General features: G+C 36.7%; 3 protein-coding genes across 5 annotated transcripts; 2 read left to right on the forward strand and 1 right to left on the reverse strand.

Moving 5' to 3' along the window:
• The first annotated feature begins 479 nt into the window (after positions 1-479).
• On the forward strand, positions 480-4767 carry commd4 (COMM domain containing 4). Of its 3 annotated transcripts, none has more exons than XM_053477844.1 (10): positions 480-620; positions 820-891; positions 1004-1069; positions 1767-1806; positions 2543-2662; positions 2828-2908; positions 3035-3211; positions 3932-3998; positions 4289-4518; positions 4641-4767. In XM_053477844.1, the coding sequence occupies exons 1-9, from the start codon at positions 618-620 to the stop codon at positions 4443-4445; spliced, it is 783 nt and encodes a 260-aa protein (XP_053333819.1). In that variant the 5' UTR covers positions 480-617; the 3' UTR covers positions 4446-4518; positions 4641-4767. The 3 variants fall into 3 exon arrangements, with proteins under 3 accessions (XP_053333819.1, XP_053333827.1, XP_053333838.1); XM_053477852.1 differs by having other exon boundaries at positions 4430-4518; positions 4641-4764; XM_053477863.1 differs by lacking the exons at positions 3932-3998; positions 4289-4518; positions 4641-4767 and adding an exon at positions 3309-3794.
• Positions 4768-5043: 276 nt separating this feature from the next.
• Positions 5044-9163, forward strand: neil1 (nei-like DNA glycosylase 1). Its single transcript, XM_053479410.1, has 9 exons — positions 5044-5945; positions 6689-6808; positions 7024-7132; positions 7211-7295; positions 8126-8247; positions 8339-8366; positions 8445-8506; positions 8599-8737; positions 8823-9163. The coding sequence occupies exons 1-9, from the start codon at positions 5509-5511 to the stop codon at positions 8915-8917; spliced, it is 1197 nt and encodes a 398-aa protein (XP_053335385.1). The 5' UTR covers positions 5044-5508; the 3' UTR covers positions 8918-9163.
• On the reverse strand, positions 8497-18914 carry man2c1 (mannosidase, alpha, class 2C, member 1). Its single transcript, XM_053479398.1, has 27 exons — positions 18883-18914; positions 18621-18734; positions 18220-18345; positions 18003-18126; positions 17841-17911; positions 17434-17611; positions 17119-17308; positions 16912-17018; positions 16527-16637; positions 15560-15652; positions 15333-15449; positions 14724-14819; positions 14494-14639; positions 14209-14332; positions 13982-14103; positions 13818-13903; positions 13278-13439; positions 12907-12989; positions 12726-12820; positions 12520-12624; positions 12257-12413; positions 12033-12176; positions 11817-11926; positions 11666-11745; positions 11451-11593; positions 11274-11377; positions 8497-10435 (listed from the first exon to the last, which is right to left on the reverse strand). The coding sequence occupies exons 2-27, from the start codon at positions 18719-18721 to the stop codon at positions 10327-10329; spliced, it is 3084 nt and encodes a 1027-aa protein (XP_053335373.1). The 5' UTR covers positions 18722-18734; positions 18883-18914; the 3' UTR covers positions 8497-10326.
• Between the last annotated feature and the right edge of the window lie 7231 nt (positions 18915-26145).

Here is a 26145-nt window from a genome sequence, read left to right on the forward strand (position 1 = left end):
CTTCAAGAAGAACAATTTGTTAAAAAGCACTTAATTCTCGGGTCTGCATACACTAAATCACATTGGTTTTCCATATCCTGAGGTCTGGAGCCTGTCCCTAGTCTATCTATCTAACTATCTATCTACATATCTAGAGTGTGAGAGACTATATACTTTACTGTATATAGTCAGATACTTTCACTGTATATTATCTATTAATTCAACAAGTATTAATAAATAAACAAAAGAAGTATGCAATGACGCATGGTATATGTATATTTAATAATAAACTAGAATAACTGACACCAGGTAAGTAACAAGTATCACTTTTCATTTGGACAGAAATTTGTCGACGGTCCTTAAAATACCGCTTCCGAATTTACACAAACTGGGAATTTGGGAACGCCAATTCGCCTAATCTGCAGGTCTTTGAACTGTGGGAGGAAACCCACCAAGCATGGAGGAAAATGCAAACCCCCCCACACACACAGGACTGTAGGCATGATTCGAACCCAGAATCCTGAAAGTGCAGGTTTCACACGTTCTTCCTTGATCAGCCTTCAGGTGGCGGTGTAATGTTAATGAACATAAAAGTAGACGAAGAAGAAGGGGGTCTACACAGCTGATTGTAGAACAACATGGTAATATAACGGGTATTTTTCTTTACAGAAGATTTATTGTATCTCACAACTACCAGTTAATACGGTGTTTGAAAACCAATAACAAATTAAAGCAAACGTTTCTTGTAGCCGTCGTATGTCAGGGTTAAATATCGTGTTAGCTAGCTGGCTAAGTAAGCAATGTGCTAATCATTCTGTTCATTCTGGCTTTTCCCTCCAGCGGTTCCGATTTTGTGGGGATTTGGACTGCCCAGACTGGGTTTTAGCTGAAATCAGCACGTTAGCACGAATAGTTAAGTAACGGCTTTAATTTATGATAAAATGACATGCTGCTACATCACGTGAATACAGTCTAATAGTAAAGCAAAGGAACACTGACGTGCTTTTTATTGTTTCCAACACAGTCAAGCGTCAAGATGAAACTTCTGTGTGCGCAAGTGATAAAAGACATTCTCGACGAAGCCATTGATGTGAGTTTCAATGCATTTATGGTGCTATACAGTATGTATGTGTTATTTCAAGATTCATGTATGTGTTATTTCAAGATTAAACTACTGAAACCCAGACCTGGCAGTTTGCCTGCCTCTGTGTACAATTTGTGCACTGCAGCTGATGCAGAATGCAGCTGCACGACTTGTTTCAACCTTCCAAAATTCTCCCACACCACTCCATTTTCCACCCCCTTTACTGGCTTCCTGTTACTGTCTGCATTAAATTCAGAACACTGATGCTTGTCTACAAAGCTTAAAACGGATCAGCCCCCACTTACCACAAAGCTCTTATCATACCCTGCGCTGCATTAAATTTCTTCTGTTCTTCAAGCACTGCTCGACTGGTCCCACCACCTCTCAGGGATTGATAAAGACATGCATCTAATCGTTTGTTCTGGCTGCTAGGTGGTGGAATGAATTTCCTAAATGATCTTTAAGCGATGGCCAAAAACCTGGGTATTTAGGTTAACCCTCCCCCACTTTCAAAACAAAAAAATCCTTCCCAACAGTGTTTGACTGATGTCACTTAGTAACAGTGTAAGGATCTATCCAATGATGGAAATTTTAAAGCAATATTGTAAGTCACACTGGACAAGGGCGTCTGCCAAATGCCTAAATGTAAATGTATGCTTGGATGGATCTGGAGACATCATTGAAATCAAGTTTTTCTTTTCAGTATGACAAGGTGGCGAAACTAACCTCTGATGCAAAATTTGGTGAGTTAAAACCTTATTGATTTTACTATTAAAAGTGGGTTGTGCACCTCATACTTCATGTAAACAAAAAAGTTATAAGCTCTTCATGAATTTGCTTAATTGGCTTTGAAGGAATTTTTTTTGTCACAATTTTATACATACAAATTTCCATAAAGAGCTCAAAATTAATATCACACCTCATATAGTACAACATATAAGCACTTATTACAGAAAACGGCTGAACGTCGTCACAAAAAAAATGGCTAGATAAAATTAAAGCTAAATTCTAAGTAACTATTATAATAGTTAGTATATTGGTCCAAATGTGACTTATGTTTGTACCATACCTTTTTAAAAACAGAAATAGTACTGCTTCCTTTTGTTCTCTTGTGTCCTCTAATGGAGCTTTTTCTGGCCGCTTTTGGCCTTTGGCTTGTTTTAGATTTCCCGTAAAGCTGCCACTTAATATCTATTATTAGATAAGTGCTACTGTGCTAGTGAAATGTATTTCCCTTTTGCTTCCCACCATATGCAAAAATTAAAGTATTTCTGATTATTTTACATGCTTAAAGACTGGGAAACTTTGAATAAGTTTCATTTTCTGCATATTAACATTTTAAAACATTTTCAAGAATTTAACAGCATCAAACATAATCATTACAAAAGAAGTAAATTTTCTTATCGGATAAGCTTCACTCTCACCAATAGCTCCTATTTATGTCTTGCAAGTTGTTCTAAATCAGTTTATTTGTTCCAGAGAGTGGCGATATTAAAGCCAGTGTCGCTGTGCTGAGTTTTATTCTCTCCAGTGCAGCAAAGCATGATGTTGATAGTGAATCTCTGTCCAGTGAACTTCAGCAACTGGGTTTGCCAAAAGGTGAGAATGATTTAGAACATTAACTACACAAACTTGGGTATATACACAACATGGTCCTCTAACTCTAGCTACATTATCAGTGTGTTCAGTTATTGGGCATGATATTGTTGCACACATCTTCAGAGATTAGTTACATAAGCAGTGTTTGCACCTGTGTTTTTGCAGAGCACACTACAGGGCTGTGTAAATCCTATGAAGACAAACACACTGTCCTGCAGGAGAAGCTAAAGGAGAGCAGTCTACGCTGTAAGTATAAAAAGGCATAAAGCAGCCTTTACATGAGCTCTTACTTATGGAGCATTGCTGAGCACATCCTGAATATAGTATATACTACAAATAAGCAGAGTATACAGTGTCACTCTGTGTATTCAGTGGGGCGTCTGGAAGCAGTAAACTGGAGAGTTGACTACCTGCTAAGCTCCAGCGAGCTAAAGGAGGTGAATGAGCCCTCAGTACAGCTAAAGCTTAAGGCCCAGGACCAAGAGTCTGGTTCCACTGAGACCACTGTAGTCTCAATCACTGCAGACAAGTTCAGAGTGCTCTTAACAGGTATGAGTTTGTCACTAATAAATTTGCTGTTTTAGTTTTACAATACTTATCTTTATTAAGAGTAAATTAATGTATATTTTCCCCCTTTGCTTTCTAGAACTTAAACAGGCACAAGCTATGATGAATGCACTGCAATGAGTCCATCTTGTATTATGCTTTTTTCATTTATTATAAATATGAATCATGTACACTTAGACTAGAATCTATCTAAACTGTAGGCTTTCAGTGCCAGTGGAATTAATGGGAAGAAGAAAACCTGGTGGTGTAATTACCAATTATAAGGTGCCTCAGGTATATAGATTTATTCACTATGATCAGATTAAATCTTTTTTTAATCATAAAGTAAATGTAGAACACTTTATATTAGTTGGTTAGGTGTTTCTGTACAAAGATGTACAGACTATAAAGCACATCAATACAATACAGAGCTGTACACAGCCGGGTCTTTAACCTAAAGACTGAAATAAGTTATATTACTTGATCCATTTTTCTTCAAGTCATGTTAAGTTTTTTTATCTTGAAAATGTTTTGTATTTTATAGATGACTGTTCATCAAATAAATAATTCATCAATAACATGTTGCCTGTATTACGACTTTTTATTTTGACTTCTGTAAATTTAACATAGTTTACAAATTTTGTCATAAGTAATACATAAGTGCATAAGGCTTCATTCAATTACAGCGATTGGAGAGAAATAAGTTGCTGTAACTTTCTCCAGATGCAGAGCACCACCACCTGAGATTTTGTTCAGTAAGGCAAGAAGTGCAGGCCAAAATGCAAACGATGTAAGGAATAATATAACACTACACTATTTAATTCTGCATGCCTGATAATCATTCAATAATGATGCTTTCAGTAAAAAGACAGGAGGAAACTTGGTGTAATTTTTTTCTATCATTAAGGACAGATTTGTGCTTCTACAGTAACCCAAAGAGCGAGCGAGCGAGAGAGAACTGTTTTAAGTTGCTATAATGACTGTGATATCAGGAACTTAAATTAGATAAAACTAAAGTTATTAGTATGCTGTGCATTTACATTGTCTCATTTTGGGACCACTTTTCATGCAATACATGAGGTTTACCCGCGTCTCCCACCGCGTGGAGATCCTGACGCCTGCAAGCTACCATTACCTGCAAAAGATGTGTGTGGTCAACTCGCTGCCGCTTCTCAAGCCACTTCAATGTTTCATCAGCAGCTGTTGTATGCGTCTCTGTAGATGCCCCGCAGGCTGATCTGGGGTGTCGGTAGCTATGAGATGGCCTGGTGTACCTGTTTTATGATAGACACTGCCTAATGTTACAGATGGTGAGGAATGCCTATGACACCCTTACTGTATGACTTAAAAGTTGATGACAATGCCTGTACAAACACTGCCCACCCAATCACTAACCTATAGTATCATCTATACTGCTTTATTCTGTGTTCAGGGTCATGGAAGGCCTGGAGCCTACGCCAGGAGACCTGCGACACAAGCTAGGGTACACTACACCCTGGATGGGGTGCCAATCCATCGCAGACACAAACTGAACTTATATATATATATATATATATATATATACACTGTATATACAATATTTTATAAAAGGTCCTATTCGGTTATTACTTTGTAGTGTTTAAATCCATCATTCACAGATGTCTATCTTCATATGATTTTAAGTAGGTTTTGTTTGTTTAGTGGAATGCAAGGTTGACAGATTTTAAGAAGTTTTTTAAAAAGTTTAAAGACTATTTACAGATTTATTTAGGGGGGAAAACCTGTGTGGCATTTTTTTTCTTTATAAATGGTTTAAGAAAAAAAATCCCCCACCACAGATATTTCGATTAAATATACTCTAAATGTAGATGTTTGTTTTTAAATCAGCCTGTTTTAAAGGCTTTTTTCGTGTTTCTGGTGAAAACCTTGTGTGTCATAGTTATCAAGTGTATATGTGGGATAAGATGAACAAATTACTTCGCTGTGTGCGGTTAAAAGAACATGATGAATTTCAGAAGTTAGCATTAGCTTTAAAAAAAAAAAAAAACTGAAAGAGTTAATACACTAGCTCGCGCGCAGGAAATAACGCTACGCCTCGGCTTCCGCTTCGTAAAAATGGCGGTGTTTTGTAAAACAGCGTGAGTAAAGTACTTTAGTGTACCGTTAGACACAGCGTTTTGCTGGTTCACGTTGACTATATAACTGTGCAACAACTTGGATTTAGTTTTTCTAGCTGCACGCCGTAGTGGGGATCACCCCTAACACCTCCTGCTGTTTAACTTTGTCGTCATTAGTATCTGTTTAATTTGAAACAGGGTCCAATGCCTGAGGGTCCTGAGCTGCACCTGGCCAGTGTGTTTGTGAACACGACATGTGCAGGTGTGATTTTCACTGGCGCTGTGGAGAAGTCTGAAGTGAGTAAAGGAGCCGAGGTGTCGTTCTCCAGCGATGCGTACCGGATCAGTGCCACATCCAGAGGAAAAGAAGTGCGACTCTCACTCACTCCGATCAAGACTAAAAAATCAGGGCTAAACCAGTTGCCTATGGATGTGGTCTTTCGGTTTGGGATGTCAGGCTACTTCCGTTTCACTGCGGCATCTGAGCTCCCGAAACATGCCCACCTGCGATTCTACACTAAGGAGGATCCTCAGAGAGTGCTGAGCTTCGTTGATGTCCGCAGGTTTGGCAGCTGGCATGCTGATGGAGACTGGCAGAAAGACAGAGGCCCCTGTGTCATGACTGAGTATGAGAGCTTCAGGTGGGGGTTGGTCACTCACGGAAACTGTTAAAGTGACCTTGAATTCAAGGTTGAAGTGTTATACATAACAAGAGATCATATCATGTCAGTTTTGTTAAAACACTCAATATCTTTGGTGATTTATATTGTGTAGTCTAGTGTTCATCCAATCAGATGCTCTAGAACATATACACCGATCAGCCATAACATTATGGCCATATGTATATACAGTATGTATAATTTTTTAAAATCTAAATTCAGTTTTAAGCTGTCATGGCCTGCACTTTGATAGACCTCTAAAGGTATGTGTGGTATCTGCTTTATCCTGTCCGTAGCACATCCGTCCATAGTTTTGAGGTGAAGCATCCATGGATTGGCTTTTTATAGAATTTGGAGGCAGAGTCAACACCTTGAACTTTTGGCATGTTTCTTGAACCATGTGTGCAGTGCGTGAGGGCGCATTATCCTGCTAAAAGAGTCCACTGCCATCAGGGAACATCATTTCCATGAGGGAGTGTAAACGTACACCAGCTGTACAGTAGGTGTTTCACCTGCCCAGGTTTGATTCTCAGCCAGTGCACAAACTCCAGCCAATGGATGCAATGCTGGTCCCAAGCCTGGATAAAATGGGAGGGTTGTGTTAGTAAGAGCATCCAGCGAAAAACCTGTGCCAAGCTTGTGTGTGGACCAGAACGACCCCTTGCCGGGAGCAGCTGAAAAACATTTGCATCTACTGTAATGTCTTTACTCTTGTTATTTTTCAGGGAGAACGTTTTGTCCAACTTGTCAGACAAGGCATTTGACAGGCCAGTCTGTGAGGCTCTCTTAAATCAGAAATACTTCAATGGAATTGGCAACTACCTCCGAGCAGAGATTTTGTACAGGTTATTTGTGACTTTGATAATCATTATATATTTAAAAATGCAGTGAAATCTGTGTATAATAAATACTGAAATTCTTTCAATAGAAAAAAGCTTTGCCATTCCATCATTTAGAGGCTGACCATAAATATTGCATGCCTACATTGACCTCTTTTACCTCCCAGACCATAAAGATATGATTTGTTTGAGAACACTGTCACTTTGGCCTGTTATTTCAGATTAAAGATTCCTCCCTTTGTGAAGGCAAGAAGCGTGTTAGAGGGACTTAATTTAAAACATGAAGAAACAAAGCACATAAAAAAGGAGTCCAGCACAGAGATGGCAAAGGTGATGATGATAAAGGTCTTGGTTATGAATTATTAGTGCGTCATTGTACAATAATAGCTTTGTTTTTTTCATGTTCAGAAAGCTGATGTGGGTGAGAAGAAAACTGAGTCTCCAGACCTCCTCTCTCTCTGTCACACTGTACCACTTGAAGTGATTAATCTGGGTAAATTTAGCTATGAATGTTGCATTATGTGTATGGGAGCTTGGGGAAAAACCCTTCATATGGTCAAACTGTACCTCTTTCACATGTAGCCTCAAACACAATTCAAACTACAGCATTTTATTATAGTAAGTTAGTTTTATTTGTAAATTTCATTTAAAAAGGTAATAATATGCAAGAATAAATTTGATAAAAACCAATAAACCCTCCCAAAAAAGTGAAATTTAAAAAAATCATCCACAGAGAGATGCTTTCCTACCTCTACATTTGCAACGTACTTAGGGAAAAAACATTATTGAATCATTTAAAATAATAAAGTTTACAATAGGAAATGGAGGATCACTTTAATCAGCATAATCCAATTGTCTGTATGATCACTTTTTGTAAATCAGTTCACTTATTATTGTCTCTTTACTTAACAGATAACTTTTAAATATTTTTTATAACTTTGTTGTTGCCTGTCCAGGGTGTGTAAGCCCTCTTCTTGGTTCTGATGATGTGCATACAATAGCCTTATGAACATTATGGACAGCTAAAGTCGTAATCAATTTTATTACAAACCAAATTGAATAAGAATACATCTGTGTCCATAGGACATGTAATTATCCTTGATAATTGTGAGGAACCCATATTTGGTGTTGGATTTACATTTAGCATTAGATGTACAGTAGGCAGAAAAACTTTAGTCCAAGCATAGGAGGTTTGGGACATTGGCTATACATTAAGATAGATTATTCTGTGTGTAAAGACAAAGGGCTTGGTAAAACTAAAACTATAATGTCATAATGATATTGTTAAATTACTGGCAGTTTATTATTAATATTATTATTTAGGTGGAAAAGGATATGACCCAGGGAAGGGAGATTTCACAGAATTTGTTTCCTGGCTGCAGTGTTACAATGTTGATGGAATGAATTCAGTAAGAGACCACAATGGAAGAACTATTTGGTTTCATGTAAGGAATTAGTTTTATACAGTAAATACTTAACTGAGCAAAATAAAAACTAAATAGATCTTATAATTATTTTTGTTTGTATTCTTTTCAGGGTCATCCAGGTCCAATGGTCCCTAAGGGTAATCTAAGCTTATTAATTCAGAAATTTGTGTCATTGCTGTTAAGTCAGTGCTATAATTAAGTCTATTGGATTTTAGCCTCCAAGGGTCCTAAGACAAAGAGAAAAATCAAGAAAGATGACTATACAGATACAAAGAAGGTAAGATCCAGCTTTATTTATCAACTACAAGGTTAGTAACTGTGCACATTGTAGCTAATGAGGGACAGACTTTAACTTGGAGCATTTTCCAGGAAAAGCTTGTAAAAATGGAGAAGAGTGTGCCTAAGAAACGAAACAACAAACAGCGGAATGCTAGCACAACTGGACTAAAAATAGAAGCAGCTGATGACGTTGGAAGACCAAATACACGCAGGCAGAGCAGTTTATCAGGTAACTGACGTGATTTATTTGTATGACCATTTAGTTTGGTCACAGTATTCTCACCATTTGAAATTAAACCACTGGTTCTTTTCAGGTCTACAGCAAACCACAACTAAAAGTATAAGAACAAAAAGTGACACTAAAGCCAAGGCCAGAAAACCTCGCAAGAAGAGCAGTAGAAATGCTTAAGAACCATTTTCTTTATTATAAAAAAGGCATGACTGTTGGATCAGGAGGATCATGTGAACCTGTAAATGACTGCCTCCCAATTACGTGTGAGATTTGGTGGGCAGCTGCCTTTGTTAAGCTGTGGTTAATACACAAATCATATTCGTGCACACCTTTCACATTAGTTATGGCTTTGGATAATGCTATTTTGCATTTTTAACATGTTGATCCGTTTCTCATCTCAATAAAAACATTTTCAAAACTCTATTGGCATGGATATTATTGTCCATAATTGTTCTATGATAGTGTGATGCATACACTACAGCGCACAGTCATGCTACAACAGCTTTGGGCTAGGCAGAAACTTAAGGGATCAGAAGTAAGTCTCAAATCAAAGGTAGACTAAAATACCCCTTTTCTCATGATTTATTCTACATCCATCCTTTTCATTTTGTCTGCGTCGCTCCTTCAGCGTTATCTGTGGCAGGTTTTTAGTACTGCAATATTATTTAAATTTTATTGTAATGGATTTAGTGCTGTGCTTTGGTGTGTCTTGGGTATGTTTTTATAATCCACCTGACTTGTACTTCTTCACAACTTTGTTTCTGACTTCTTTGAGGTGCACTTTGGTCTTCATGCTGCTTACTTAGGCCATGTCCACACACAGCCGGGTATTTTTAAAAACAAATTTTTCTCTGTGGTTTCCGCCTTCTGTCCACACAGCGCAATTTTGGTAATTGAAAACGGAGCTTTTGGAAATCTCCATCCAAAGTGAAGATTTTCAAATGTGGACAAACATATTTTTAAACTATAGGTCTTGTGGACAGAATTGTTTTTAAAAACGAAGAAGAAAAATCTCTTTTTTAAAAAATACCCAGCTACCTGTGAACATGGCCTTAGTGGCAGTACAGACGCATGGGCCTTTCAAAAAGGGGGAATATACAGTAACACCATGTGACATATGTGACACTTTGATGGCACACAGGTGGACCATAATCAACTAATTATCTGACTTCAGAAGTTAATTGGGTGAACCAGATCTTATTTAGGGGTTTCACAGCAAAGAGGGCTTTTCATTTTGTTCCTGATTATTAAGGTATTTTTTCATTATGTGAGGTCTGGTTAATAAAATCTGAATTAAAAATACATTTTTCATTCTAGGATGTAATGTAACAAAAATATTCATTGATTCATTAATTATATTTAAAACCTTAATGTTTGACTGGCAGTATTTTATGTATTTTGTTAACTTGACAACTAATGTCTACACTGTAACATGTAAGTAAATAAAATGAACAGAATGTTACAAATTAACATCTGACTATCACTTTAGGCTTTTCTTATAATTTCATGAAAACTTTAATACAATTTATTTAAAAAGTTCTTTACACCAAATATAATTATCCAAGCTTATGTGTGACTGGTTTAACTTAGTGTAGTTGCAATAGGAGTGAGATGATCTGAAATGGTTTAAAGGTGAGGGGAATTCCAGAGTCAGTGAGTGTAGCAGGACAACCCGGACGCTCCAGCAGGTCACAACTGGTCAGAAAGATAAGATCTTCAGTAACATAATACACCAGAAATGGCTAGTAAGCATTATTAAGGAGGACGTACATACTTAGGACAAGAAGGAACAAAGAGATAAAAAAATAGGAATGCTTACTACTTGTAAAAATATATGTGGCTAATTAAGTAGACACAAGAATTTATTTAAAATTTGTAAAGCGTATAATGATTTAAGAGACCTAATTAAGAAACCAGCATTCTGGTCTATAAAACCCTGCGTTCAATAAAGCCAGGAGTTTGTGATGCATAACCAGGGGTTCTGTGATATAAACTGTGGGGAATTATAACCTACCATTATCAAAGTTGCTTAGCTTATAAAAATATAAACTGGAATATCTAATGATATTGGAATAAATTAAAGTCTCTCTGGTTTACAATTAAAAATGCAGTTAAAGGTGATGTTCGAGAACTCTGGCTAAGGTAATGTGGTTTTGTAGCTGATAGGATAGACCACATGAATTGTTAGACAATGTATATTCTACAGAGGGCATTTCCTGTTCATGCAGTAAAGGACTCAAAAAATGACTGATGTGTTCCAGGTAATTGTAGTAGGAGAGTTAGTTATATTAGAAAACAAGGCAACTTCATGCCATTGCAAAATCATGCAATTAATGCAATTAATATAAAAACATCTTTTAAACAATTTTCATTGACTGAGACATTGTTTACCTGCATCACACACTTGGTAGATAAGTAGTTAGGTAATGTTCATTTACTCCTAAAATATTGTTAATGCATCTTGGGCATCAGTATTGCAAGAGTTTAGTGCAGCTTTTAGCTTTCATGATACTGTACCCATGTACAAACTTACTGCCAAGCCTCTTTCACTGGGAGTGACGTGGACAGAACTGCAGCCACACTGCTTCCGTGAGATTCATACAGACGGACAACAAGGACGTTCTTCCTTTCCTCAGCCTGCAAAAATAAGTTGTCGACTCAGCAATGAGATAACGGAAAGGAAACAATTCAGACAAACCCACCCCAGTACCTGTTTAATAGTTTTCAGGATGATAGCTGTTGAGCTTATACTAAATGCACTCCAAGGACTGGAGATGTTGACATCAGGAATCAGACGAAGAGGAAAGTTGAGGTTATAGGCGTGTTGTGTGACTGATGCATCCTGAAAAGTGCCTGGAAAGCCAGCGTATCATCAGGGTTATGACTTTGGTTTTAATATTGTTTAGTGAATCTGTATGGACCCACCTTTGTGTGGCATGATAGCGTAAGTAAATTTATGATGTCCCATGTCTGCATTGGCATCAGGTGCTTTCGGTGCTCTCAGTCTGAGATGGTAAGAAATTGTTTAAACAGATTTCTAAACAGGCCACAAGCCTCATGAAGTCAGTGAACTTACAATGATAAGGTCATGATATTCTGGTGAACAGAGTGCCCGTATTTGCAGTCATTCAGAAGAGCAACGCCAAAGCCATATTCTGAGAGATCAGCCCATTTATGTCCCCACACCTAGAGGTATGAAAAATCACTTATCAACTATGGTAAATATTGGCTCATAAATATTATCGATGTGCTTAACAGCAGTCAAACATTATAACAACTGTGTACTCGGCACCTCAAAGCGAGCCCAGTCCCAGGATGTGTTTCTGTGTGTAGGTCTCTGCAGATGACCAAACTGAATCTCATAGGTGGCATCGTAACTGCGAACCTGCACAGGAAACTCCACCTTAAGGAACTTATGTGCCTCTGCCCAGTCCACCTAAAAAAATCCCAACACTAAGCATGAGCTTGATGAAATCATGAGCAATCAATGACTCTAAAGAGCCCTGCACTTTTCACCTGCGTACTGAACTTGAGGTAAGGACAGTCAGCATCCAGTATGACTTCCTGTGTGATGCTGCTTTTCCCGCTAATGCGCAGGGAGAAGGTCACACTTCCTCGCAGTCCCCCAGCACTCACCACTTCAACAAGATGAGTCACATCCACAACAGGCTTTCTGCAAATAGATTCTGTGACGTACTTTCAAGGTAAACTATGCAAACATGTCAGGAACATTATTAGATCTTTCACTACTAGTAAAATCTAATAGGATGATAAATTACCTGGTCTGAAGGTGGTAGTCCATCACATCCCATGCATCCCAGTATAAAGGAATGTCATCAAACAATACAAACTGATTTCCAAGACAGCCCTCAGATATGGCCTCTCTACAAACAAAGTGCATTAAAATCTTCTCTTTTTTTTTTTAAGTAGATAAGTATTTATATGCAGTTCTTCTTATCAGAGATTCAACTTGAAAAGACCTCACCTGCTTGTCTCCACATGAATCAGAGATATTAATCGGCCCATTTTGTCCAAGATGACTTTCAAAATGCCATTGTCCATTCTGACGGTGCCATCAGGCTGGAATTAAGAGACCCGTAGATTAAAGCAGTGTTTTATGGGTGTAAACAAACCTCTGTAATGAACTGTACTCCGGAGCACAATACCTGCACTGTTACCGTCACTACAGGCGCAGACTCAGCAGACTCTTTGACCGGAGCTACTCCAACACTTGGGGCTGTGACCAAGGCTGAAAGAAAAGATTCATAGGAAATACAGTTAATTATGCGATTTAAATCTATTTGATTATAATCATGTCAGAAAAAGACACCTTTTGTTTAAAGGCCTTTGTGTGACAAAAGCCTGAGATATTTTAGAATTGCGTTTTAGCAGCAGGAAGAAATAGAAATCAATTAAAGAAGAAGAAAATGAAAAAGGTCTGCCAAATCAAAAGCCATTATTGAACATTATTGAAAATAAATATTTTCTGACAATGCCCCAGCGTTTAAAAAGGTGAAATAATGGCATGTTTGATTACCTAGCTTTCTCTGAGCACCCTCTTCTGGCAATTCTACGACTTCAGAGCGCTCCCAAGAGAGTGTGTTGAGAACTCCTGTCCTAGAGCCTGCTCCAAACTGGGGACTAACCCTTAGCACATCACAGGCAGCAAGCAGAAGTCTGGAACCAGTCTTTTGAATTTCTTGCGGGAAAGAAAAAAAAAAAAAAACACTTTGCTGACTTTGGTTGCATTATCATACAGTACCCCCATCCTAAAATGGATTTTCATCCTTTTTTCTCTCATTATTCTACACATAATACTCCTCAATGACAAAGTAAAGACAAATGTTTGGAGTTTTTGTTCAATTGAACAAATATTTACCTTAATAAATAAAATCATAATTTAAAAACTTAATTTTGTAGTTACTTGGATTCTTTTAGTGTAATATTAAAATTTGTTTGTATGATCTCAAAGTGTGACAACTTGCTAAAAACACAAAAAAAAAGTTTAATAAGGGGTACTTTTTCCACACCACTGTAGGCACTGTATGTGTGTGTGTATAGTTCAAACAAGTGTTACCAGTATAATAATTTATTGCATCTTGTACCACCATCTCAATGCAACTGCCAGGAATGACATCATGAAATTGGTTGAGCAGAAGAAGCCTAGAAGGACATCAAAAGACAATAAGTCCTCCAACTGAATGAGTTGAGGTCACTTAAATATTTATGTTCAGGCTTTACCTCCATAACTTCTGAAGCTCCTTTGTTGGATATAAGAATTCAGGGCTTTTACTGAGTGCCAAGCAGTTGGCCACCTCAATATCATGCAGTAGGGCCTCACATTGACGATTTCCCAGCTTTATCTGTGATACAAACATGCACCAAGTTCATCACTTGATGTTGAAAAAGCAAACATCTGCTTTAGAAAAGGGAGAGCATAAGTGTTCTTCTGATAGATGGCCGCATACCTTTGCCTGAGTAGTGTACGTGCCGTTGTGCAGCTCGAGGAAGAGCTCACCAGACCAGGTACACAGGAGGCCAGAGTCAGCCTGAAGTTCAGAGAAGAGACGATCTGGACTGGACATTTGAACCCTGATGAAACAAAGAAACATTTAAATATTTAATTTTTTTATTAAAGCAGGATTTGCAAAGCTCATTGTTATATTAATTTGCATCACTGAACACATTAATATCAGCTTTTTCTTCTCTCTTTGTTATGACTAGAATAGAGGAAACTCAAAGCAGGAAATGACCTCGGTAGACCATCAGAATCCTGTACGCGTTTTAAGCGGTCCAGCATGACCTGGGTAGGTCCTCCACCTCCATCCCCAAAACCAAACAGCATTGCGCTGTGATTTGCCCGCCCCTTGTCTTTGTTGTTCCTGACGGTTTGGATTAACTGTGGAAAATAGAGAAAGGAATGAATTACATTGACCAATAGAGGGAGCCATTATCAATAGATTTGGTATTAATGTTCACTCACATCCTCAACTTTAGCCATCATCCCATAGCTGTTTCCAGGTGGGAAGTGTGTTAACACTTTGGATCCATCAATGCCCTCCCAAAAGAAAGTGTTGTGCTGATAGAAAGGAAGCTTAAGTATCATAATCAACATTATGGTCAAGCGAGAAGTTATTTGAGCCATTGTTGCAAGGCAATATAAAAGTTTAAATGCAAGATATGGTCAAAGCTTTGTGGACACCTGAACATCATAGCCATATGTGGATCTTTATCATATTGTTGCTTTAAATTTGTATAAGGTTGTAAAGAATAACTTTAAATGCTGTTGCATTACATTTTTCCTTCACTGGAATCAAGAAACCCAACCCAGCAAAATCATGCCCCTGTGTACAAACTGGAATCAACTGGAATGCTGACTGCTCTTCACCCGACTAATGTTCCTATGGCTAAACAAGCAAACAGCATAGGTATGCTTAAAAATCTGGTGAAAAGCCCAAAAGAAGGAAGGTTATTATAAAATCAATGAAGGGATTAAATATAATAGACTATTTTTTAAAAAATGCACATAGTGGTGAAATGGTCAGGGGTCCAAAAAATATTGCGCCTTTAAGTGAGCACACCCGATTCTTACAGGAAAGGTGTTGATAAGGTTCCAGCTTAACTTCTGTGTGAGAAAGCGGGTGATACCACAGCCTTGCATTATCTGCGGGAGCTGCGCAGAGTAGCCAAATGTATCAGGTAACCAGAACTGTGAAAAAATAAAAATACAGAATAAATAAGATAGCTAAACCTCAAAGTTTTTAAATAAAAATCAATATTATATATGTATGTATATATGTTGTGTTGCTTAAAACTTACCTCTTTGCAGTATTGTCCAAATTCTGCTTTAAAGAAGTTCTGGCCTTCTAAAAACTGCCTGACCATAGACTCTCCGGAGGGCAAGTTGCCATCCTTAAAAATAAATAAATAAATAAATAAATAAATCACTGTAAATTACATTTTATTTAAAGCAACATCAGTCTGTTATAGGGATAAAAAGCATTGTTACACAGTATAGGTTGAATCATCAATTCATACATCTTTTATACTGCTTATCCCATACAGGGTCGCAGGAAGCCTGGAGCCAGGGAAACCTCGGACACAAGGTGTGGTGTGCTAATTCATTGCAAAGCATACATACACACAACACAATTGGGATACCAATTATTGTAATCTGCATGCCGTTGGACTGTAGGAGGAAACCGGAGCACCCGGAGAAAACCCAACAAGCACAGGAAAAACATGCAAATCCCATACACACACCTGAAGCAGGAATTGAACCCTTGACCCTGGGGGTGTGAGGCCACAGTGCTACCCATCAGACACCATGCCGCCTATATGTTAAATCCTTAAACTTAATTTGTCAGGTGATGCTTATTACATTTATATGCTTATTACATTTAAAAGGCCCTGCTGTAATGATTTGCTTTGATGATTTAGCTGTAATTTATATCACACTTTTATATTAATGCATTCATTCAAATTAATTATTGAATCTCTGGTAACTTGTACATCAACAATTAACACATTCCACATATATAAACAAAAATATTGTAATCTCTAATATCAACTATGGGATGCTTGTAGTAAATCTGCTTAGCATTGTGCCAGCTAACACCTCCTCATGGTTAACTACTTTCTGTTAGTAGCACATCCTGTCATTAAAAAGAAAAGGACAAGTTTCAATACCGTTAGACTTAGTTGCAGAAGTGTTATCGCTTCCAGCTCAAAAGAATTGAACCTATTTGCAAATGGGCATTAAAAAAAAGAAGAAATAAATGATTACCATCTCCACCCATGTGCCTCCAACTGGAACAAACTGCCCTTTCTTCACAAAGTGCTGGATCTGGGAGAACAGACCTGGATACCAGTCCTTCACCCACAGAAACTGCTGTGCCTGAATGAAAAACACACAGACTAATGGATTCTTCAGACCTCTACAGCAGATGATATCTCTTTCAGAAAATGCTTGAAATTTTACTTGATTTTCAGATAATGCTATTCTAATGCTATTATTGGTGGATATAAGTATTTTTGTATAAGGGGGGCAATACAAATTATAAAAATCTTTGCTATGAGTGTGTATAATGAACACTGAAGTGTACTGTATACATTCATATTATGTGATACAGTAGATAAGGAAAAGCAAACTAGATGATTAATTACAATACCTGGGAGCATGTAAAGATAAACTGTGGGTTCTTTTCCATCAAGCGGACTGCTGTGATCCAGCTGCGTGCACATTTTCTGATGGTTTCTTCATATGGCCACAGCCAGGCTGTGAAAAGAAAACCCCAAACATCAAATGTGTGAATTGTAGCCTTTTTCCTTAGGCCGCATCACCACTCATTAAGCTTTAAAGGAGTAAAATTCAAAACCTGTGTCAATGTGACAATGGCCCATGGCATGCATGATGTGTTGGCTTTGTCCATTTTTCTGGTTGAAGAATATTTGAGCTAGGTTGCGGGCTGAAGAGAAAGACTTGGGATCATCTGGGTCACACAAATTGACCATCTCATTTGCTGTAAACAAAGCCTGATATCCACGTTGGTCACCTTCACCAAGCACCTGAGGTAAAGTAAAAGCAGGATAAAAAATATGAGCCAAAAGCCAGGCATTTCATAAAAAATCTATTCAAATATTTGAATTGGTATCCAGTTAAAATTACATGTGATTTAAACAATATCTCATGCCTTAACAATGTCCACAAGCATCTCAAAGTCAGTGAGAAGGTCCTGCACATCTTGATTAAAAACAACAATCTCAGCCTTATGAAGACTGTACTTTCTGTTTAGGTCAGGAGCAGCTATCATGGAACCCTGTCCAGCCCCGAACAATCCATTGCATGCTAATTCAACATACAGGGTCATGCTGTAACACAATAATGAAAAATTAGACTGATGAGGGTAAGAGAAGATCAAATAAAAATAAAATGTAAATAGATAAATATATAGAGAGAAAGACAGACAGACAAATGAGTTGTGTAGGGAAGATGGTGTTGCAAACTTCCAATAAATGCCCTTAAATTTAATTTAACTACTTACTCATCCTGATTTTTCTTCATCTTATTAAAAGCTTTGTTTACACAATTAGAACTTGCCTGTGGGGTTCATCCTGTTTTAGACACTCAGTCAAAATGTAGCTCGTCTTTTCACCTTCTTTGGTCAAACCCTAAAAAATAAAAATCATCATATGTTGCAAATAACCAGAGTAAAAACAAACGACTCATATTGCTAGTCTTATCTATTCTAAAATCCCTTACCTGGACTGGTTCTTGGTCCCGCCACACCATTCCCTCTCCATCGCTCTCCCATCTCAGATGAACCTGCTTCCCTTTCCACTCTTCTGGAATTTTTAGGGCAAGTTTGAACCAGCAAGTCCACCACCTGTCACAATAATGAATACCAGTTTAAAGGTTTGCTCATTTTAGTGCCACATTGTGAAAAAAAGAAAAGAAAAAAACTTAAGGATAATCTTACGTGGGTCCAAAAGTATCGCCAACTTTACAAGGCTGAAAGTTTTGCTGAACTGCCTCGGCGTATGGGATACGTTTAGCAGTCTGAAACACTGACAGAGACTCAAGAGGACACGATTCTCCATAGAGTCTGAAAGGACATCCATGAAGAAGCTTTTACGGCTGTCACTGCTGTAAATGATTAAACTTATAGGAGTTATTAAGAGAGCAGAGTCCCTCACATACAGCCCTTAATAACACTGTATTGAAGTTTTAATCTCCAGAGAACATTAATGTTTATTTTAGTTACTTAAAAAGTATACATTGTTTATACTTAATGTCAATTCTATTAGCCTTTAATGTGACAAGAACACATGCAGACCTTAACATACATTACAACAGCAATAACAAAACCAGTCAGCACACCTTCCCCTGAGATTACAGTCGGTGAAATACACGTCAGAAATAAACTTCTCTGCCCGCTCCAGAAGAGTGCGCCTGTGTTTAAACACCGGCGGGTGAAACATGATCGAACAGTCACTGTACAGATGGCGAGAAAAGGAAGAAGAAAAATCCCCAAGGAAGTAATAAGGACAGAATTAAAGGTCGTGATATTTATATAAACAAGTTAAATCGGCAGCTGAGAATGTTACTACTTTATTTGCATTAAGATGTATGAGAGTCCAACCTCTGATCAGTGAATTAACGAGCAGTGATCAGGTGATAAGGAAGCTACGGTAGCCTGGAGGAGCCCGTTTTTTCCGCACCGAGAAACTGGCGATGACGTCATCAAACCTAGTCATTCAAAATAAAGGCGACGCCTTAGACATTATTTATGTTGTGAGGAAAGATTATGTTAGTTATGTGATTTGTTTTTTTTGCTATGTATTGTTTGGCAATCCTTGAACCCCTGGATCTTTGCCTTAGTATGTGTTTTGTTACATTTGTATTTCTGAGCAAATATTCAATAAAAAAAAGCAACGCCTCAGACAAATACTTATATAATGTACTTACTAGTAATACTAATTATTATTATTTGTGCTGATTTTTTATGAATAGAATGATACACAATGCAAACAGTATAGCCAGGGAAGATAAAAAGAAGCCATAGGTAACAAAAAAAAAAAAAAAAAAAAAACAGGAAAGGAGAGGGGGATTACTGTAAAAGGAGCATTAAAAATATTCCATATGACTTACAATTCTAACAGCTTTGTAGTTTTTGGAAAACTTGATAGTTACTAAATATCTCATAATGTAATTTTTGAATGCAAGAAAGCCATTATAGAAATTACATTTATAAAAAAATAACTTATCAATTATGAAGATTAAATTTAGTATAAAATATTTATCACACCCCCTCCTTCTTGTTGTTAAAAAAATAACGTCTTTGAAAGAATTTAGAAGACACTGAATATTCTAAATAAAAAACATATCTGACGAAAATATTTCTGTATAACCACAGGTCCAAAACAAATGCACAGTGGCTTAAGAGCAGATGATGGCCTTTGTAAATCTCAAAGAAATCAAAGATTTGACAGGATATATATTTTTTAATAATAATTTAAATAATCTTTAAAATAATTTAAATCACCTTGTTAATTAAAATTTATTTATAAGGTAAAGAAAGTCCAGACTATTTTTAAGGAATACTTAAAAAAAATCTCCCAAGTATGACATCACATGAGATTCTCATATACAAATACTGTATATGAACCGTATTTCTGTAAAGCTTCAGTAATTTGCCACAATGTCCATTGTTACAACTGCTATAATGGTTAGCACTGTTGCCATGCACTTTCATGGTTGGGGGTTCAAATTTCACTTCCTGTCTGTGTATACAGTATGGAGTTTGTATATACTCCTGGTGCTTGGAAGGTTTACTCTAGTCCAAAAACATGCGGTGTAGGCTGATGGCGTTTTTAAAATGCCCATAGTGTATGACTGGGTGTGTGAGTGTGTGTGCACTGTGATGATTTGCCACGTCATCCAGGATGTCCTCCACTCTGTGCTGAGTCCCCTTGGAGAGGCTGCAGACTTTATGACCCCTCCACTTACCCTACAATCTTACACAGGATAGTTGCTGTGCACAATGGATGAATAAATTGAACTGAATATAGACATACTAGTTACAAACTTCACCAAAAATGTGTGTTTTGTAGAAAAAAAAACTTTTTTCATTACTGGGTTACTGATTAGAAGGTCAGGGGTTTGTATTCTGGCTCACACTGACCCCAACTTCCCTACTGAGATATGTGAAAGAAAAAACTTTCCACTGTGCTGTGGGGAACATATGCCAAATAATTCGTTTTTATTTTTTTAACCACACACTTGCAATGGTTTAAGATGTTGGGGTTTCATTCGACTGGATGTAGAGTAAACATGGATAATTATTGTTATTATTATTATTATTATTATTATTATTATTATTATACATCCAACACATACAGTATCTGACAGAAATCTACAAAACTCCTGGACAATGCATCGAATTTTGGTAGCACAGAGGCTATTATTATTTATTATTATTACGATTTTCTCCCCTAATTTAATCGTGGCCAATTCCTCCCTGTCACTAGGGGGGCTCCCACATTAAGGCTTGTACTACCATTCAGCCGGGAGGGCCGAGGACTATCACGTATTTTCTCCGAACCGCTTGACACCAGCCGACCGTGTCTTTTCGAACTGCTCGCTCACAGAGAGATAGAGTAGACTTTGATTCGTGTTAACAGCTGTTCCTTACTGTTTGTTTATGTCAGTATCGTTCATTTCTCTGAATGCCAACGGTTTAAGAAACAATGGGAAGCGCAAAGCCCTCTTTTTATTTGTTAAAAACCATGGATCAGACTTTTGCTTTTTTCAAGAAACCCATTCCACACAAGATGATGTTACATTTTGGAGGTCCCAGTGGGGCAATAATGTATGGATGTCAGACGGTACAGAGCGATCAGCAGGTGTCGCCACTTTAAAAAATAAGTTTGCTGGTGAGATTTTGCACATTGTCAGTGACCCCCCTAAAGGTCATTTCCTCTTGTTAGTAATTTCACTTCATGACACCATCTCTATTTTACTAAATATCTATGGATATAATTCTTCTAAAGAAAATATCATTTTAATCGATGAGATCTCTGAAAATATACAGTTCTGGTTAAATAAATACCCCAATGCTGCTTTTATTTTAGCCGGGATTTTAATATGGTTTTAAACAGTGATTTAGACAGGTTCTCCCCCTAGAGCTGCTTCTATGAGTCCAATAAGAAGTAATCTCATGGCACGTTTTAGTGTTATTGATATATGGAGAGAAATGTATCCACATCTAAGACTTTATTCGTGGAGTAGCAAGGATCACTCTAAGCAGTTCCGATTACTGGCTCATTTCCCAAAGCCTAGCAAATAGTTGTAGATCAGTTAACATCCATGCTACACCTTTTACAGATCATAGTGCTGTCTCTCTCACAGTCTGTCTTTCTGCATCCCTTGATTTTAGCTTCTCTCCTTCTTACTGGAAATTGAGTAATTCTCTTCTCCTCTATGAGGATGCTAAGAAGAATATTACATTACTAATTGAGCAGTACTGGAGAAGAGCGTTAGTGTCAAATTCATTTTGTTTCCAGGGGGAGTTGTTAAAATTTGAAATTGGGAAATACTTTAGAAGATTTGGTAGTGTTTTAGCTAAACTTAAGAAAGCAGAAGAAAACAAGGTGGTTTTCAAAATTTTAATACTTTCCTCTAAACCCCCGGAGTTACTTTCTGAATCAGATAAGCTTGAGTATGCTGATCTGTAATTGAAATTAGATAAAATGTACACTTACAAGGCACAGGGTGCCTACATTAGATCTAGACAGAAATGGATGGAGGAGGGAGAATGTAACACTGCATATTTTTTCAGATTAGAAAAGAGTCGCTCTAATACTTCACTAATCCAAAATCTTAAAATCGAGGGGGAAACCACCAATAATCCTCAGCTAATTGCACGTTTCTGTGCAAAATTTTATAGTAATCTTTACGAAAAAAAAATTATTCTGAAGAGGCAGCCCATACTTTTCTAGATTCCTTAAAAAATTGTAAGACTATTACAAGAGATTATTTTTGTGACAGTAAAATTACTTTATCTGAATTTAGTAACTCAATTCTTGAACTTTAAAAACAATAAATCTCCGGGAACGGACGGGCTTACTGCAGAGTTTTATAAACAGTTCTCTAAAGAATTGTCTCCTTTTTAATTAAGGTGTTTGAAGAAAGCATACAGAATGAAACTCTCCCCCCGACTCTCACTTAAGGTTTAATTACTTTAATTCCTAAACCCAGAAAAGATGTACTTTTAATTGACAATTGGCGGCCTGTTTCTCTGCTTAACAGTGATTGTAAAATTTTAGCAGTTCTTTTTGCTAAAAGACTAAAATCTGTACTGAGCTCTATAATAGACGAGACTCAATCTGTTTTTTTGAACAAAAGACACATTGTGAACAATGTAAGAATGATTCTTGATTTACTAGATTATTCAGACTTGATTCAGGGGGACAGTTTTATTCTTTTCTTGGACTTTTATAAGGCCTTCGATTCTTTAGAGCATCAGTTTATTATTGATTCATTAGAAAAATTTGGTTTCGGGGGTATGTTTTGCAGAGTAGTTAAAACCTTTTATAATATGGAGTGCTTCGATTAAATTTAAGAATGGCACTTCACCAAGGTTTAGTTTATTCAGAGGCGTGAGACAAGGGTGCCCTATCTCTCCCTATTTATTTCTCCATTCCATGTAGCTACTCTCAACATTTGTATGTGAAAGCGGTATTCGAGGTATTCATATAGCAGATCGAGACATATTTATTAGTCAGGTAGCAGACGACTCCACCTTTTTTTTTGAGAGATGCTTCCCAAATCCCTATAGCAATTAATAATATAAAACTTTTCTCTGAAGCTTCGGGTCTTACTTTAAACATAGGTAAATGTGTATTAATGTCTATCAAAGATTGTACAGCATCCGCTTTTTTCTCCAGACTCACATATGCCGCACTCTTTTTATATGTGGACAACAAAATCTGTAAATCTGTTGATAAAATCCTCTTTAATTTTGTTTGGAAAAACAAAATCCATTATGTTAGGAAGTCTGTTATAATTAATACGTATGAGTATGGTGAATTGAATTTCCTTGATTTCTTTTCTTTAAATAACACTTTTAAAATTAATTGGATTAGGCAGTTTCTATGTAATCCTAATTCAATCTGGAATTTTATCCCCAATTACTTTTTTTCCAAATTAGGTGACCTCCCTTTCTTATTGATCTGTAATTATTGTATTGACAGAATCCCTTACAATTTATCTAAATTCCATAAACAGGCATTACTTGCATGGTCTTTAATTTTTAAACATAACTTCTCGCCTCATCGGTATTTCATTTGGAACAATGAAGACATTGTATATAAGAGAAAATCTCTATTTTTTAATAATTGGTTTGAGAAAAACTTTTTGATTGTTTCCCAGTTATTAAACTGAAGGTCTTATTTTAAGTTATGAAGAGTTCTCCATTGTCATGGGCGCTGTTCCTAAAGGAGCTATTATGCTTTTAAGAGACTCTGTGAGATCAACCAGCACTTTATCTATTTCTCTGGGCCCTTTTGAATTCCCAGTAGGAAACCTATGCTTTTTGTCACATCCTTCATCACGTAATTATAAGATTAGATCGCTCTTTCAAAAGGAACTTGTAACAGCTCCATATTTGATGTCTTATTGGAAGAATTTTGTTGATCATATTGATTGGAAAAAAGTATGGTCTCTGTCTTTGAAATATATATTAACTAACAAGGTTAGAGAAATCTCATTTAAACTATTACACAGATCTTACCCAGCTAAAGAGTTTTTAAAAAGGTTTAAATCAGATAAAGATACAAGTTTTTTTTGTTTTTGTGGTGACACAAATGAAACCGATACGCATATTTTCTGGGATTGTCCTCACACACAAATTTTTTGGATTGAATTCTCCAATGGTATCAATCACAATGTGCTCCAGGGTTACTCTTTGCTGTTTAAAGATGTACTGTTTGGCTTCTTTTATATATAAAAAGATCAAACTAATGAATATTTTAGTATTAACTTACTATTATTTCTAGGTAAGTTTCATATTCATCGCTGTAAATTCTCTCGGCAAAATTCTTTGTTTATTGTTTTTAAAAAAGAGGTTCAACAGTATATCCAAACCATTTCATCATTGAAGAATCTTAAAGCACTTAAAATTCTTCTTTTTAATTTGTTTTAGAGCTTCTACTCTTTTATTTTATTATTATTATTATATCTGTTATTTATTTATTTATTTAATCTTAGCTCTGTATACCAATGGTGCTTTGTATATATTATTACCTCTTTGTTGGTAAATTATTTTTATTGTACTTTGTTCTTGGCATTAAAAAAAAGGGAAAAAAAGAGATAGAGTAGAGCAGAGGAAAGCGCTAGCCGCTCCTTCTGCGTGCGCGAGCACACAGACGCCCCTGATTGGCTGTAGAGCCGTGATTATTGTGGGAGCACAAAGTATCTCTCATCCCTCCCCTCTGAGAGAGCTCGGCCAATCAGCTCTCTCTAGACCTCCGGCTGTGAGAGGTAACAGAATCACCCGGGGATCGAACCAGCGATCTCCGGATGATAGGGCGAGCACTTTACCACTGCGCCAGTCGGAATAAATTTCTTAGTTAAGTGGGTGATAAAATGATCACTGCCCTATTTACAATTTAAAAACTTATATCAATGTAATGTCAATGAATTTAAAAAGCTTATGCCTATGCCTATTCTTTATTTGTAAGAATAATTGTCCTCAGGCTCATTCATGCTTTCATTCTTGTACTCCTGGCCTTCCCATTCTTTAAAAAGCCAAGAAGATCACATCCACATCATATCAAACACAAGAAAATAATTTAGGTTGGCAGGTTGCTACCAATAATGTACCTGAGAGCAAGACAGCTCTTTTTTAACTAATCCTATGTTCAATGATTCATAAAAACATGGAAGTCAACAGACAGTGTGACATCGGTGTATTTTGACACCCATGCTGAGATTGAAGAATCTGACATGATGTCCTGCTAAAAACATCTTAGGCTATACATGTTCTATAACATGCATGACATGACACGACACATTTTTGTGTTTTTTTATGTCCTTAAAATTGAAGGTCATGTCTTGAATCATATAATGACTATGTTTCATGTCTTTATAATTCAGATTCATATCATCTTAAGGAGTTTAAATCGCATTATTGAAAACAACTTTAATTTGCAGTAAAGCTTGTGATAAATATATTTCATAGTTTTGTAACAAGGCAAACTATACTCGCAAAATATGTGAAGCATAAAAAATTAACAGTTTAAGTTTTTTTTTTATTAAGTTTTAAGTTTTTTTTTTTTTTTTTTTTTATAAATCTAGCCCGAAATTATAACCAAAATTAAGACAATTCACTGAAACAATGTATTATTTGTTCCATCATATAATGCTAGACAAATGCAGTCATTATGGAAAAAACATTTAGTACACCCGTAACCATGTATTTATATTGCTGGTAACATATTTACACACACAACCTACACATACTGTCTTAGTTCTGTAACATTGCTACTATAAAAACTTACATTAAATGCATAGGTTAAAATAGGTGAAATATTTAAATAAAGGAAATGCACGTTGAATTTTGAGAAGATGGTTAAAATAGATAGTATCTGCATATATCCAACATGTGGCAAACTTGTCAGTGCTACAGAATGTGAATTGTGATGAATTTATTGTCATTTTTCATATTATTCTGTAAATTATAACAGAAAAATGCAAACTACATTATTTACTTAAGTAATCCTTTCTGAAGTGTAATGTGCTCTGACAGTATCTTTTGTACAGTTCTCGTCTATATTGCACCTTTCCCATGATCAGCGTTCATCTGGTGCACTGTAGGTTCAGTCTACTTGAAAGTGGGATCAAT

This window comes from Clarias gariepinus, chromosome 2 (genome assembly GCF_024256425.1).
Source record: "Clarias gariepinus isolate MV-2021 ecotype Netherlands chromosome 2, CGAR_prim_01v2, whole genome shotgun sequence".
Lineage (NCBI taxonomy): Eukaryota > Metazoa > Chordata > Actinopteri > Siluriformes > Clariidae > Clarias > Clarias gariepinus.

Coding starts and splice junctions, on each gene's coding strand:
- commd4 (XM_053477844.1), top strand. Junction 892..1,003: donor TCAGCACGTTAGCACGAATA/GTTAAGTAACGG, acceptor TTTCCAACACAG/TCAAGCGTCAAGATGAAACT. Junction 2,909..3,034: donor AAAGGAGAGCAGTCTACGCT/GTAAGTATAAAA, acceptor CTGTGTATTCAG/TGGGGCGTCTGGAAGCAGTA.
- neil1 (XM_053479410.1), top strand. CDS start 5,509: ATGCCTGAGGGTCCTGAGCTGCACCTGGCCAGTGTGTTTGTGAACACG. Junction 8,507..8,598: donor ACTATACAGATACAAAGAAG/GTAAGATCCAGC, acceptor AGCATTTTCCAG/GAAAAGCTTGTAAAAATGGA. Junction 8,738..8,822: donor CAGGCAGAGCAGTTTATCAG/GTAACTGACGTG, acceptor GGTTCTTTTCAG/GTCTACAGCAAACCACAACT.
- man2c1 (XM_053479398.1), bottom strand. CDS start 18,721: ATGTTTCACCCGCCGGTGTTTAAACACAGGCGCACTCTTCTGGAGCGG. Junction 15,653..16,526: donor GAGGCACATGGGTGGAGATG/GTAATCATTTAT, acceptor TTTATTTTTAAG/GATGGCAACTTGCCCTCCGG. Junction 12,625..12,725: donor ATTCATGTGGAGACAAGCAG/GTGAGGTCTTTT, acceptor CTTTGTTTGTAG/AGAGGCCATATCTGAGGGCT.